Source organism: Trachypithecus francoisi, unplaced genomic scaffold, assembly GCF_009764315.1.
Source record: "Trachypithecus francoisi isolate TF-2019V2 unplaced genomic scaffold, Tfra_2.0 Lachesis_group13, whole genome shotgun sequence".
In the NCBI taxonomy this organism is placed as follows: Eukaryota; Metazoa; Chordata; class Mammalia; order Primates; family Cercopithecidae; genus Trachypithecus; species Trachypithecus francoisi.
In genome coordinates, this window is record NW_022681458.1 from 37,875,506 (window position 1) to 37,891,373 (window position 15,868).

At 39.2% G+C, this 15,868-nt stretch overlaps 1 protein-coding gene across 41 annotated transcripts in view; it reads right to left on the reverse strand.

The window, feature by feature from the left end:
- Positions 1-664: 664 nt before the first annotated feature.
- The window catches only part of ABI2 (abl interactor 2), a 114,828-nt gene continuing 99,624 nt past the window's right edge, over positions 665-15,868 (reverse strand). For 24 of the 41 annotated variants that reach the window (XM_033230652.1, XM_033230651.1, XM_033230650.1 and 21 more), the window contains one exon: positions 665-5,648. In XM_033230652.1, the coding sequence (XP_033086543.1) occupies positions 5,473-5,648 (176 nt within the window). In that variant the 3' untranslated portion in view covers positions 665-5,472. The remainder of the gene's footprint in view (positions 5,649-15,868) is intronic. The other 17 variants (XM_033230640.1, XM_033230626.1, XM_033230638.1 and 14 more) reach the window with 2 other exon arrangements.

A 15,868-nucleotide genomic window follows, 5' to 3' on the forward strand; every position in this document is an offset into this window, starting at 1 on the left:
CTTTGAGACAAGACTGCTCTAACGCCTACAATCCTATTCACAAATACGAGAAACCCATAAATGTTTTAGCTGGGTATTTCAGTTTTCTACATTATTCTTTACCTTACCTAATGATACCAAAATAATAAAGGTACAGAAGAAATAAGATGGGCTTGAAAAGTGAGAAACATTATTTTGGGTATTGTGGAGACAAACTATTGCTACCCTCAGATAGATACATCATTAGAAAATTCTTTTATAATCTAGGCTCTTATAGCAACAAAGCACAGGCTAGCTAGTGGTTTGTCTTTTAGATTCACTTCTGACCAGTCTGCAATATTTTTTTAGTCAACACCTATCTTCGGTGTTTAAAAAAAAAAAAAAAAACTGTACATTAACAAACAATTAAATTTGGAGGAAAGTGGTAAGAAAACCCCAGGTTTGAGTGGAGCAAAAACAGGATTAGAAAGTTCTTAATTAGGACAGCTGTCTTGAGGGAAGAAACTTGAGATCAAATTTAAAGCTGAACATTTTAAATATCTGAAAATTTAAAAAGACTTCAGTAATAAAAAGCAGCTCCCTGGTTTAGAGCAACAGGAAAGTCAGATTATCCCTAACACGTAAACTCAGATACCACCTTAGAAAACGAGGTTATTTATACAAATAAGTTAACAAGACACCTGAATATACTTTGTGGAATTTTATTTAGGTCAAGTTCTTAGTACACGGCAACAATTCCAAATACAATTAAAAAATTAAAAAGTGAGTGATGTTCCTCCGCTCATCTGGAGGTGTTTAATGGCACATAAGGAACATTACTGGCAACAGACTGCTCCCTCAAGTTCCCCCTGGATGGTTTTTACTCAACTCATAATACCACCAACTCTCCCTCTGGAAGCTAAAAGTACAACTGGCCAGACCACAAACTGTTTACATTCTGTTTTGTAAGCCATTTTAAGAAATATGGTGCATGGACACAAAATATGATAAAAACTGCTTTTCCATATAACTCTTAACTTGCAAAAGAGGTTTCATTTTAATGTGAAAATAAGCTTTTTTTGTTGGGTTTTTTTTTTTTGTTTTTTTTTTTTTACAAAAAACCTTAAGATATTCAGCAAGGATCATTTATACACAGCTAGGCCCTGTCGTTTTCTTGTAATTTTTTTTTTTTTAGAATTACGAGATTCTCAATAAAATAGGAACAAAGGTCAGCACAAAGTAAACTTAAAGGTAATGAGCTCGATGCCTCCATTTAATCACTTTTATAAGGCTCTCTCCAATAAGGCTGCTGTGCCGTGCTCCTGCCAGTGTTGAATTAATATAACATTTTTACTGCACACACCTTATGGGAAAGTGTTTATACTGAGTGTAGTTTTAGGAGGGATAAATGAAGATTATTTCCACAAATTAGTACACGCCTTTACACAATTCATGGTATTTACCAAAACATGGCATGTCTTTTCAAGTCTATTCCTGAAAACATCAAATAGAACTCTTAACTTTTAAAGAAAAATATAGCACATTAAGACAGTTGTGGTGCAGTGGAAAACAGCACTGAGCACTGAGTGAGAATTCTTAACTAGCTGTTCATATGAAGAAGAAAACTCACCTCATCAGTCTAATGAGACAACCAGAAATTTAAAAATCTCATCTAGCTGAAATTCAGTGATTCTAGATCATATGGGGGAAATTGTCACCTTAACACCAATCAGGAGTTCCTGGCCAAAAAGACCAGACGTGAACAGATCCCATTCTTTCCAAAGGCTTGTCAGTCACCTGCGAATTCCTCCATCAATACCTTTTTCAAAGGCAAAGGTGACCTTCAGGACATGTCATGCTCTCTCCACAAAGGAGAAAAGAAAAGGTAGTAAAAGATAAAAACAGTTCTTAATGCAGAAATGTCACCTACTAAAAGAAAATGAACATAAGATAAAAGCAAACTACCATCATTTTGATGCCTCCCTCCCAAAGAGAAAAATCTTTAGTTATCTTTATCTTCAACAACTAAACTGCCAAGGAGCGCAGATACAGTCCAGACATCGTGGTAAAGATGCATAAAATATTCTCTAGCCGGATAATAAACACCAGCAGTAGGAAAAAGGAGGGGATGAAAATGTCTCACACCCAGTAACATTTAGGAACATAGCTAAATTAGCAGGCCATTGTCAACTCTAAAATGGGAACAGCAGGCGCCTCCGAGGGAGATCGAAAGGAAGTAGCTAAATGACGGAAAATATTAAACAAGATAGCTTAGAAGATTCATATTTATTCCAAACGGCAGGCTGAATCAGATTTTGACACGTTGGCACTATTTCTGTTTCTGATTTATTGCTTTGGCCATAAGGTCAAAGGCAACAATAAAGTGTATTTTCATTAATATCCCCATGGACTTTCGAGTATTAATATGACAAAATAAAGAGACAACCTTTTTTTTTTTTTTTTTTTTAAGGGGATTGGGCACACAAACTTCAGGAGGGAAGATTCCCCTCTCCCATTAGATTCCCTCTATCCTGATAAAATGGTTGCTTTATTGGTCAGATTTTAGACTTGGATTGTATATTAATAGTACACAGCATGTAAGATTTTCTGCATTCATTTGAAATTCCTAATATTAACCATCTTTTAATTTATAAAAACAAATAGGGAAACTTACAATAAAACAAAAACTACTACCCTCACAGACGATTAATAGCATGCAATCTGTGAAATACTACATACATCAAAAGTCTCCAATTACTGTGCACCTGGCCCATCACACAGTATCCTTCCAAGACAATCTATAGAATTCAAAACTGTACAAAAATTTTAAAATATGCAGAAAACCCAAAAGGTATTGTTTGTAAAACAAAGATCACACACACACATTAGTACTAAATAGGGAAAAAAAATCAGCAGACCCATGGACTCCCCCTGCTCCCAACCGCAGGTCTTCCGTATAAAGGACTTCACCAGTGTCTTCCGCACTCCCCCATCCAGCAGGGGTCCAACAGACCAGCTGCATTCCTGCTGACTGCCACCAACTCTGTTTTCTGCATAGTTGTCTTCTCTGCTTCTGTAGTGGTGAGCTGTGGGAACTTTTTTTTTTTTTGGATGGAGTCTCGCTCTGTCACCAGGCTGGAGTGCAGTGGCACAATCTCGGATCACTGCAACCTCCATCTCCCGGGTTTAAGCGGTTCTCCTACCTCAGCCTCCCGAGTAGCTGGGACTACAGGTGTGCACCACCACACCCAGCTAATTTTTGTATTTTTCGTAGAGACAGGGTTTCCCCATGTTGGCTAGGATGGTCTCAATTTATTGACCTCATGATCCACCCGCCTCGGCCTCCCAAAGTGCTAGGATTACAGGCGTGAGCCACCACGCACAGCCTGTGGGAACTCTCTGTTGGATTTCAAAACACCCTCTGCCTCATTAATCCACTAAGCTTTCTCAGCAAAAAGCTGTTTAAATAAATAATGGGAACATCTAATTTCAAAACAGTTTTTCTAATTATAGACCAGTACACTAAGAAGAGCTTAACTTAATCTAAGTATAGTCTAGTTTGGGTCCAAAATGGAGTTAAGGGCTCAGAGGACATTCAGGGCCATTACACTGCAGGAAAACAAGGAATAAGGGATGTAGAAATGACCTAAGAAAAGCATGAAGTGGAATGTATACTGGAGGCAAGTTAATGAAAGCTAATAAATACAAAGTGCTTGGAAAAATCTAAAAGCAAAATAGCTATTTTAACTTGCAATGCGTTAAAAACAACTTTAAAACCAAAAAGTCTTGATAAGGAGACTCTATAGCGGGGTCTCAGTTAAAGGCTGATGATTTTTTATGCTCAGATAACATGTATAAGTGGAATATTAACTTCTGCCTCCTACACCATCTGAATTTCCTCACACACTACTACACTTGTTCATTTTTCAATCAAGTTACTCTTTCTGAATTTGTTCAAGACCTCATTGAAATATATCCAGCTATTGCTTTTCCCGTCACCTAGCACAGGGCAGTTACCTGACAAAGCTCTATTCTGGCCAAGTCACTGGGACTGAGTAGAACCCACATTACGAGCTCTGGACCTGAACAGGAGCTGGCCCACCATCACAGTGACCGCCTACGAAGAGACAAGCCCCCCCCTGGATTTTTTTCAATATTTCTTATACTGACTACAGTAGTGATGATTAAAGCCATGTGCCCTACAGACTCCATTGAATTTGAAGCTGTATTTATTGTACAGATGGGGGAAATGTATTTTATTGTGTCAGTTACATTAATTTTTAGCAATGTGATTAGATACATATTTCGGCCTATTAATCTTATTCATTATATTCTTAGTCTGAGATGGGTTTGAATTCTGACTAACAGCAGCTACTTAAGAATTCAATCATACAAAATCAGGAGAGAATTACCTTTTCTACAGCTAAGCGAGTCAATGATACAGCAGCAACTAATACTGGCCATTAATAATGTCCAGAGAGCACATTAGCAAACCTTTTACTCCCAGTGACTGTCAAGAGACTTGAAAATAACTACTATTCTCTTCCAAAGTAGAATAGCGTTTTTCTAAATAGTGAAAGAAATGATAGTCAGTTGGTCTGAACTCCAAGATCCTACTCCTCAAAACAGCACTGAAGGCAGGGGTTCAGGATGCCTGCCAAGAGCATTTCCACAGTTCAAGTCTCTTCAGAACTTTAGGGACCTTCATGTCTAGCTTCACATACCCACCTCCACACATGAACCAGAATCCCACCCTTCACATCTGGGTACACTGGCCATTAGCAACAATACAGTCTCATGCAGCAGCACATTAAAATCAAACGGGTGGCAATCATTCACTACCCTTAGAGTGTTGGGAGACTTTCACATTTCATCATCCTTATAATCCACAAACTGAGAAACATGAAAGGATGCAAGTGAGTTCAGCATTCACTCATTTGGTGCGCTCAGGTGCTGAGAGAATGCAGAATTTACAGTGTTACAGAGGAAAAAAGCCATCTGAAATAATTGTAAAAATGGTTAAGTGTGGTATTTAAATATTGGTTCCCTCCTCTTCATACAGTGGAAGAAAAGGAGGGGCTAGGGTACCCACTGGGCCATGAGGTTAACCCCTTAGCACAGGCAATGAAGAACATCCAATGCCACAGATTCTGCAGGAGGAGAAATCCCAAGGGTATACAGTATTCCTGAGAAAGATCCCAGATTTTTCTGAATCAGTCTTAATCTGATTTTGTTTTGGCTACACAGTTATGTTATACCTTTGACATATACAAAAATGGTTATTTTATTTCAATCCAGACAGCTCAGCATTGTACAAAGGATGGCAGAAAGATCCATTTGTTCAGACTCAGCTTGCTTTTTTTGTTTTTAATACTGGGGGATAAACCAAAAGAAAGTGTAATTTTTATCATTTGTATCCTTCATTCTACTTTACTGGAGTGGAATCCCCAGGGCCTTCAGATAATCTGGGAAGACCTGACTATTTCTGTGAGGCAAGCACAGCCCTGCCGAGCTTTACTCAGAATAATGCATGATAGACTCAACATAATTCCCAGGAAAAAGCCCAGTCACTCCATTCATAACTCCCTCATACCAACCATCGTCATTCTTCTTGATGACATAAATAATGGCTCCTTCCTGAAAGGACAGCTCATCTTCCTTGTCTTTTGTATAGTCATAAATTGCCACAACTAGGAGGGAAGGAAACAAAATAGGATGTGAAAGAGAGTAATAGTCCTAGAAAGACAGAACCAAGCCGATGAATATCCTTTCCCAAATCCTGCAGCACTCAAACATGGTGACTTTCTAAACATTTAATTGAATGTGCTTTTGATTACCTTTCAAGAGCCTACAGGGAAGTACCTCATTGAATAGGTACACAATCTTAGAATCAAGAAAGATGGCTGTTTCTTCATTTGAGTTTGTGTTGAGATACCATATTGTTTTGTTTTGTTTTGTTTTAAAAAAGCTTTTCTTTACCTTAGAAGTATACTAGGGCAATGAGATACACTATGAGAGGCAAGTGAGAAACCAGACAGACTAATGAAGCAGCAGATTGCTGTCTCCTTCATTACTCTCTCTGAAGCCTATGTCTCTTCACTAAGTAGAATGGTGGTTGAATTAAATGTCTGAGTTGAGTTAAACGTATGAATGATGGGAGTCCGCGACATATATTCTTTCAAACCATATGCTGCATTATGTCACCAATTTAATATAACCATAACAACAATCTAAGAGTGCCAAGAAAATCAGATACCTATAAGCTCTCCTGTGATTTTCATTGCTTAAATCACTTGGTAACTTGGCTCTTTCGGCCATTATCTGAGTGGTTATTTCAACTGTTATCTTATTTCAACCAGATAATCTCTGGTTCCCAAGTATTGTATCAAATTCAACAGTTTAGTTATACTGGGCTGCCCTGTAACTTGCTCAAATCCACTTGAAGAGTTATCCTTTGCTCCAACCTCATCTCCTGTACCTTTTTTACACCACTCAATGAAATCTCCACCTATCCATTGTTCCGAGACAAATACACCGTCTTTGTTAGTTTCTCATGCAACCTTGTGCCTCACATAAATAAATGAGAAACAAATTACAACAGGGACTTCTGATATAATATAATGTGCCCTAAAGAAAATTCATTTCTGGCCTGTTTAATAAAAATTAAATAGCTTCCTTAAATTGTGAATATTTTCCATTATAGTGATATTGTAGGAACACCAGAATTTTTTTTTTTTTTTTTTTTTTTGAGACAGTCTCACTCTTATCGCCCAGGCTGGAGTGCAGTGGTGCGATCTCGGCTCCCTGCAACCTCCGCATCCCAGGTTCACGCCATTCTCCTGCCTCAGCCTCCCAAGTAGCTGGGACTACAGGTGCCCACCACCATGCCCAGCTAACTTTTGTATTTTTAGCAGAGACAGAGTTTTGCCATGTTGGCCAAGCTGGTCTTGAACTCCTGACCTCAGGTGATCCACTTGCCTCGGCCTCCCAAAGTGCTGGGATTACAGGCGTGAGCCACCTGCACCCGGCCAGAAAATACTTTAGAGGATCCTTGCTACGAAGAGATCAGTGTGCCTTTCTCAATATATAACCAAATGCCTGAACACAATCAAGTGTAGTTAAACGGCATACAAGTTTAAATATAAGAAAATACAAAAAAACCCAGAAAATACAATTTAGAATATTTAGCATTTCCAGTCAACCTAATATTTTCTAGTGTTTTTTTTTTTAAGGAAAGAGAACATTCCTGATGCTTAAAGAAATGCAAATCCAGCCAGGCGCGGTGGCTCACAACTGTAATCTCAGTACTTCAGGAGGCTGAGGCGGGTGGATCACGAGGTCAGGAGATCCAGACCATCCTGGCTAACACGGTGAAACCCTGTCTCTACTAAAAATACAAAAAAATTACCCGGGTGTGCTGGCGGGCACCTGTAATCCCAGCTACTCGGGAGGCTGGGGCTGGAGAATGGTGTGAACCCGGGAGGTGGAGCTTGCAGTGAGCCCAGATCATGCCACTGTGCTCCAGCCTGGGCGACAGAGCAAGACTCCATCTCAAAAAAAAAAAGAAAGAAAGAAAGAAAGAAATGCAAACCCTTGGCCGGGCACGGTGGCTCATGCCTGTAATCCCAACACTTTAGGAAGCCGAGGCAGGAGGATTGCTCAGAAGTTCGAGACCAGCCTGGCCAACATGGTGAAACCCGTCTCTACTAAAAATACAAAAATTAGCCGAGCGTGGTGGTGGGCGCCTGTAATCCCAGCTACTCGGGAGGCTGAGGCAGGAGAATCACTTGAGTGAGCTGAGATCGCACCACTTCCCTCCAGCCTTGGTGACAGAGCGAGGCACTTGTCTCAAAAAAGAAAAATAAGAGAAAGAAAAAGAAATGCAAACCCATGAAAAGTAATGCAGAAGAGAATATGAAGCCTGTTGTAACAGATGCTTTGAAGTGGAAAGTTAGTAAGCTCTATGCACATTCATTTTCTTCTTTAAAATGTAGAAATTGCCAGCCTGAGCAACATGGCAAAACCCCATCTCTACAAAAAAAATACAAAAAAAAAATTAGCCTGGCATGGTAGCACGTGCCTGTGGTCCCAGCTACTTGGGAGAATCACCTGAGCTCAGCAAAGCTGAGGCTGAAATAAGCCGTGATTGTCCCACTGCACTCTAGCCTGGGTAACAGAGTGAGATTCTGTCTCAAAACAAATCAAAAGTAGAAACTGGATTAGACAGAATTTACACTAAACATGATTCCAGAGACTCTGTTTATAGTGGTATAAAGCTGAGAGTTTTAACAACTGTTCAGTTTTTTCTTTTGACAAAATTAGTATTCACTATTTTAAAATTAACTTTTTCAAAAATCAGAAATATGCTAAGAATATTCATTTTCTGGCTGGGCACTGTGGCTCACACCTATAATCCCAGAACTTTGGGAGGCCGAGGCAGGAGAATCACTTGAGGCCATGAGTTCAAGACTAGCCTGGGAAACATAGCAAAACCCTGTCTCTAAAAAAAATAAAAACAATAAATTAGCCAGGCATGGTGGTACACGTCTGTGGTCCCAGCTACTTGGGAGGCTGAGGCAGGAGGACTGCTTGAGCCCAGGAGGTTGAGGTTGCAGTGAGCAGTGAATGTACCACTGCACTCCAGCCCAGAGAACAAGACCCTGTCTCTAAAAAACATAAGTAATGTTTAAACGAATATTCATTTTCACTCCAGGGAAAGATATATACCAGTAGTTCACTTCATCTAATTCTTTACCGTAAAGCTATTCATCAAAAAGGAAAATACACTTGATTGAGTGCAACAAACTTTTATCAAAGTAACTTCAGAGCGGTGTAATAAAGTATCTTACTCTATTTTCACCAATATTCAAAATACTGATGCTGAGAAATGTAAAATCTGTCTAGATTTTATTTAGTCTGGAAAATTGGTTTTGGCAATAGTGAAGAAAGTCATTTTTTGCAATTATGCATGTATATCACACGTAGTGTCAAAATCACATGGGGAACTATGCACATTCAAATCACATGGGAGCACATGTAAGAAAAAACTTAAAATGCTAAACATCTGGTTTTTGTGCAGTTATGATTGAAACAGAAAAGGACTTACGTTGTTTTTCTAAATGTTTCTGCTAAAATAAAACTACATTCTACATTTCAAAGTACATTGTTCATATTTAGCATTTCAATTGAAGACATTCTAGAATATTTTATGAAGGTCTGTAAAACTGAACAAAACTTCTTAACTTAAATGTTTCTCTTTTGAATTTTAATCCTATAATTTTACACAAAGTATGCTGCAGAGTTAAAGATAAGCAAAGAATAATGGTACCATACCATTAGAAAAGGACCCAGATTGGGCCGGGCACCGTGCCTTGTGCCTCCAGCACTTTGGGAGGCCAAGGCAGGCGGATCACAAGGTCAGGTTCGAGACCAGCCTGGCCAATATGGTGAAACCCCACCTCTACTAAAAATGCAGAAATTAGCAGGCATGGTGGTGGGCGCCTGTAGTCCCAGCTACTCAGGAGGCTGAGGCAGGAGAATGGCGTGAACCCAGGAGGTGGAGCTTGCAGTGAGCGGAGATCGCGCCACTGCACTCCAGCCTGGGCAACAGAGCAAGACTCCGTCTCAAAAAAAAAAAAAAAAAAGACCCAGATTATCTTCTCTCTTCTAAAGTAAGTAAATTGAAACAAAGAGGAGGGATCTAAACATAAAAGTCTCTACACTATAAACTCCTGGAGGTAAGGGCCTATCACTTACTCATCTCTGTGTATCCCTAGTATCCAACACAAGGCCTAGCTTTTTGGATACTTCTAAATACATCTATATATTATTCAGTTACAGAGTCAGTAATAAATGTAACTTAAATACATATTGGGGAAAAAATTAAGGTGTTACTAAAATAACAATGTAAAACAAAAAGGTCCAAAAGGAGTATGTTACATAGAAGTGACTGATCTAAACTAAAAAGACTGACCACACCAAATATTGTAGCAATTAAGCACCCAAAACTAGCAAGCCACTGGAAAAATCAAATGCTAGTAAGATTATCCATTTCAATATATCATTTGTATTAAATTACATATTGTGAGTTGACACCATTTTATTTATATGGAAATGAAAAGTTCATCCTAAGCCAGCAAAATATTTAACATACTTTGGAATTTATGTTATAAGCTGCCCTGAGGTACAGCAAAGTTAACCTGGACACTATCAGTGAAGAGTTGGTTAAAACACTTAACAATGTATTCTAAGAAATGTTTTAGAACCCACTGGAGATGCTGTTTCTATGAAAATAATGCTGCTTAACTAATACAGCCATATTCCTTCTGTCCCTACTACTCTAATGAAACTATTCACTTGAAAAAAAAAAACTGGCCTTCTACTTTTGAGCCTCTTCCCAGTTCTTTGCCTAATGTTCCTGTAGTGTTTGGCAATGATGATTTCCTCTGCCTGCTTCTTGACATTTTCCTCCATGGCTTCCATGACAGTGTCTTCTCCCAGTTCTCTGATTACTATGCTTATGTGGAGCCAATTATTCTGCTTAAGTGGAACTAGGAATCATCTTTGCCTTCCCCTGACTCACCTTCCCCCACATCCCCAAGTCCTGTTAATTCCACCTTCTAAATCTCCCAAATACCAACACTTCTCTCCATCATCATGGTCACTGCCCTAGTTAGTGCACCCATCTCTAAAATTGATTACATTTGTCACTCAGGGTACCTGAAGATTTTCTAAGCAGTATGGGTAGCAGTTTTATAGAGACTCTCAAGATTTTTTTTCTTTTTATTGAGACAGGGTCTTACTGTTGCCCAGGCAGTGGTGCAATCACAGCTCACTGCAGCCTTCAAACTCCTGGGCTCACGTGATGCTCCCACCTCAGCCTCCAGAGTAGCTGGAACTACAGGCATGCACCACCATGTCTGGCTAAGTTTTCTATTTTTTTGTAGAGACAGGGGTATCGCCATATTGCCTAGGGTGGTCTTGAACTCCTGGTCTCAAGCAATCCACCGGCCTCAGCCTCTTAAAGTGCTGGGATTACAGGTGTGAGCCGCCACATGCACCTGGCTCTCTTTCTAGATTTTCTTTTTTTTAGACAGAGTCTCACTCTGTCGCCAGGCTGGAGTGCAGTGGCAAGTGATCTCAGCTCACTGCAAGCTCCGCCTCGTGGGTTCAGGTGATTCTCCCGCCTCAGCCTCCAGAGTAGCCGGGACTACAGGCGCGCACCACGCCCGGCTAGTTTTTGTACTTGTGGTAGAGGCGGGGTTTCACCATGTTGGCCAGATGGTCTCGATCTCTTGACCTGGTAATCTGCCCGCCTTGGCCTCCCAAAGTGCTGGGATTACAGGCGTGAACCACCATGCCCGGCCTCTTTCTAGATTTTCTCATCTTAAGTACTGCTTTCTAAAATTGATCTGCTTGAGATCATATCTTCAGTCAAGCAGTCATAAAAGTTTTTACATCTTTTTTGTCCTTCTACTTAAAAAAAGTACAGTGGTGCACTGTCTTAAAGTACAAAACACTGGGTGCCAAAGGGACCATTCAAAATAATGGTGTTCATATTAAAAGAATTACTCCACCGAGTAACTCAATCCATTTGCAAATCAGGTGGCTCTTATTCCTTTGCTTTTAACAAAATTTAAGAAAAGACCTTGATGATACATCATCAAACATGATTTTTGAAGATAGGTTATTTGATTTTTGGCAAATAACTTTGAAAAGTGGAGTAACAATGCCACTTGAAACATCCTTCTGTTTGCATCTGCTTATTTATGTGAACAATGTTTTCAGCACCACTACCTCGGTTGAGGCCCTTATCCCTTGCTTCAAAGTTTATCCAAAATGGTCTTTACAACTCCTACTTTTCCCCTCCAATGCACTTTACACTATTATCATGTATCTCCAAAAAAATTACATAAGTAGATGAGATATTATCATTAACCTTTATAAAAATTCTTCATAATTTCCCTCTACTACCAGATTTTTTTTTAATCCAACACCTTGGCATTGTCATTTTTAGCAACCCACCACCTAATTACAGTTTATTCCCTTTGCGTGCTCATATCACCCTCTCTCCCTACAACCCATTCCCACCCTCATGCACTGGACACTGCTCTGCCCCAAACAGCCATGCCCTCTCACTCAGGTGATTCCCTCAGCTTGGAAGGCCCTTTCTTTTTCTCTCTTCTCTGCCTGAGAAACTATTCATCATTCAAGGCACTACAAATGCCATGTTCTCTGAGAAGCTTTCTAGGAATCCCCCAGAAATAATTAATGGCACTATTCATTTCTTAACAATCATTAATAGAGCTTCCATGATGCCTTTTAGAGGTACGAAGATAAACCAGATAAGGGACTGTCACAGTCTTGTGAAGACAGAAATGTTATCTGACAATTCCTATATATCATTTATACTTCTAGCTAAAAGTTGTATCACTGAGCCAGAAGAACAAAAGAATAGATGGTTTATAAAAGTTAAGAGATACAAAATGGGTATAAAAAAGAAGTTTTCCAGGGAGGACTTAATGCTCATAAACTGTAAAGCCAAGACTCAATCCTAGGTCTCCCAGATGCCAGAGCTCAAGTTTAGGACAATGGTTAAGAGTGTGGGGTCTACAGTTAAAACACCCAGTCAAATCCCAATTCTAACACTTAACTATTATAGTTTACAGTACATACTTAACTTTCCTAGGCTTCTTTTTATTCAACTATATGATGGGAATTATAGAGCTAACATCTCAAAGCATTTTTTTTTTCTTTTTTTTTTTTTTGGAGATGGAGTTTTACTCTTGTTGTCCAGGCTGGAGTGCAATGGCGCGATCTCAGCTCTCTGCAACCAGGGTTCAAGCAATTCTCCTGCCTTAGCCTCCCGAGTAGCTGGGATTACAGGCATGCGACACCATGCCCAGCTAATTTTGTTATTTTTAGTAGAGACGGGGTTTCTCCATGTTGGTCAGGCTGGTCTTGAACTCCCAACCTCAGGTGTTCGGCCTGCCTCAGCCTCCCAAAGTGCTGGGATTACAGGTGTGAGCCACCGCGCCCAACCCAAAGCATTCTTATATTAAACAAGGCAATCCACATAAAATACAAAGCACAGGCCCGGCGCAGTGGCTCACGCCTGTAATCCCAGCACTTTGGGAGGCTGAGGCAGACGGATCACAAGGTCAGGAGATCTAGACCATCCTGGCTAACACGGTGAAATCCCGTCTCTACTAAAAATATTAAAAAACTAGCCAGGCGTGGTGGTGGGCACCTGTAATCCCACCTACTCGCGAGGCTGAGGCAGTAGAATGGCGTGAAACCAGGAGGTGGAGCTTGCAGTGAGCCAGGATTACGACACTGCATTCCAGCCCGTGCCACAGAGCGAGACTGTCTCAAAAAAAAAATAAATAAATACAAAGCACATGGCCTTGTACATGGTAAATATTATATATATTTAGCTTCTTTTATAATAACTGCTATGACACACTGTCTTTTCTGTAACAGTGTAACACTTTCTGCTACATTCTGTAACATTTTATCTTTGAACTTCAATTTCCTAGTTTGCAAAATGGAGAGACCACTTTACATATGTAGTAAGTCTTTCATTATGCTAGGCACATAAGAATACATGAAAATATCTGTTCTCTACCCAAGTTGAACCAAGATGCATACTTATACACATTAGCCCTACATGGCTAGTAGGAGCAGTGATCAATGTTACAATAAACCTTTTCCTATGGCAGTGGTTCTCAACCTTGGAATTATGTGAGGAACTTTTAAAAAGTCTGATGCCTGGGTCCTACTTCCAGAGATCCTGATTTAATGGGTATGGAGGTCTAAACATATTAAATGCTTCTCAGGTGATTCTAATATTCAGGCAGGGTTAAGACCCAGATCTTGAGGTCTCAGATAACAAAATGAGTCATTAGGCAACAGCCTTAACATTTATGCACACTCAGAAAAGCAATCACAAGTTAACCACAGTTGTTTTTGTTTGCTTGTCACAAAGGATACAAAAAGTGGAACTTATTTGGTGTTCACGTTTTGAAAGACTTAAACATACCAGAAATAAGCCAAACTTTGAAAACATCTTAGGGAAATGTGTTCACCCATATTCGTTCAAACTTTTAAAGAGTTAGTTGGACAGAAACGCTTACTTTCTTCTACAAGTCTCTCAGATTTTACATGTCCACAGAAGCATCGTTTTTTAAAAGCAAACCTTTCATTGTACTTTTCTCGTAAGGAATAACCTAAGCTGGTTTTTCAGAGCTGCAAAACTGTCATCACTTTGCCTAGAGCTAGGGAATTTGTAAAATGTGTCAATGCCCAGGGCCACACCCTAGTGTAGCAACTTGGGCATCATTTTCTCCCCTTAAAATTGCTTTTAAGGTGTAATTCAGACAAAAACACAACCACTTAGATGTAGACTTGGATGAGTTTTGACAAATGTATACAACTGTATAACCATCACCACAATCATCATATAGAATACGTCCACCATGTCAAAGTTTCCCCTATGCCCTGATATAGTCAACTTCTTTCACCCACCAGCAATGCTGCCTGGAAATCATTGATCTAATTTCTTTTAGATGGAATCAAAGTATGGGTCTTTTGTGTCTTCTTTCATTAGCATAACACTTTTAAGATCCATCCATATTGCTGCCTATACAAGTAGTTTGTTCCTTTTTGCTGCTAAATAGTTTTCTATTAATTGGATGGATATTCCAGAATTATTCAGTCACCAAGTGAAAGACATCTGGGTTGTTTCCAGGTATTGGCTACTATAAACAAAGCAGCTAACATCTGAGTTCAAGTGGTTGTGTCAACATATGTCTCCATACCTCTTAAGTAAATACACAGGAAGGGAATGCTAGATCAGATGGTCTAACATGTCTAACTTCTTAAGAAACTGCCAACTGTTTTCCAAAGTGGCTGAAACATTTTGCATTCTCACCAGCAATGTGTAACAGTTCAAGTTTCACCATGTCTTCCCCAACACTTATTGTCAGTGTTTTTACCAGTAGTGATTTCAGAGGGTATGTATTAATAGTAGTATTTAGTTTGGTTCACTGTAGCTTTAGTTTGCATTTCCCTAATAACTAATACTGTTGAGCATCTTTTCATGTTACTTGCCATTCATTCATCTATTTGGTGAAATGTGCTTCAATCTTTTCCTTTTTCTACAAGTTGTCTCTTTACTGAGTTATTTTTCAAATATTTTTCCCAGTTTACAGCTTGCTTTATCATTTTCTTAACATTGTCTTTTGAAGAAATGTTTAATGAGGTTGTTTATTAGTTTTTTTCTTTTATGCTTCATGTATTCTATGTGTTCTCCACAAAATGTTTTTTCTAATCCAAGATCACAAAGATTTCCTCCTATATTGTCCTCCAGACGTTTTATAGCTTAGTTTTTACATTCAGGTCTAAAATCCATTTCAAGTTAATTTTTCCATATGGTAAGGTTGGAGGTCCATATTTTCCAAGTGGATATTCAACTGTTCTTGAACTATTTGTTAAAAACACTATCCTTCCCCCTCACCGGCCCCCCGAATTACCTTTGGCACCTTTATCAAAATATATGGACCTATTTCTGGGTTCTAGATTATAGTCCACTGATTTATGTTTCTACAATTATACCAGCACTATACCGTCTTGGATATTGAAGATTTATAGAACCTTGAAATCAGGTAGTTTAAATCTTCCAACATTAGTCTTCTTCAAAACTGTTTTGACTATTAGGTCTTTTGCATTTCCATATAACATTTAGAATCCCCTGGTACATTTCTCTAAAATAGATTGCTGGAATTTTTATTGGGATTGCATCAATCTGTAGTTCAATGTGAGGAAAATCAGTCTCTTAACCATAATGATCAAAGATCATGGTACATGTCTCAATTAACTTAAGGCCTTCATTCATTTCTCTTCATGTTTT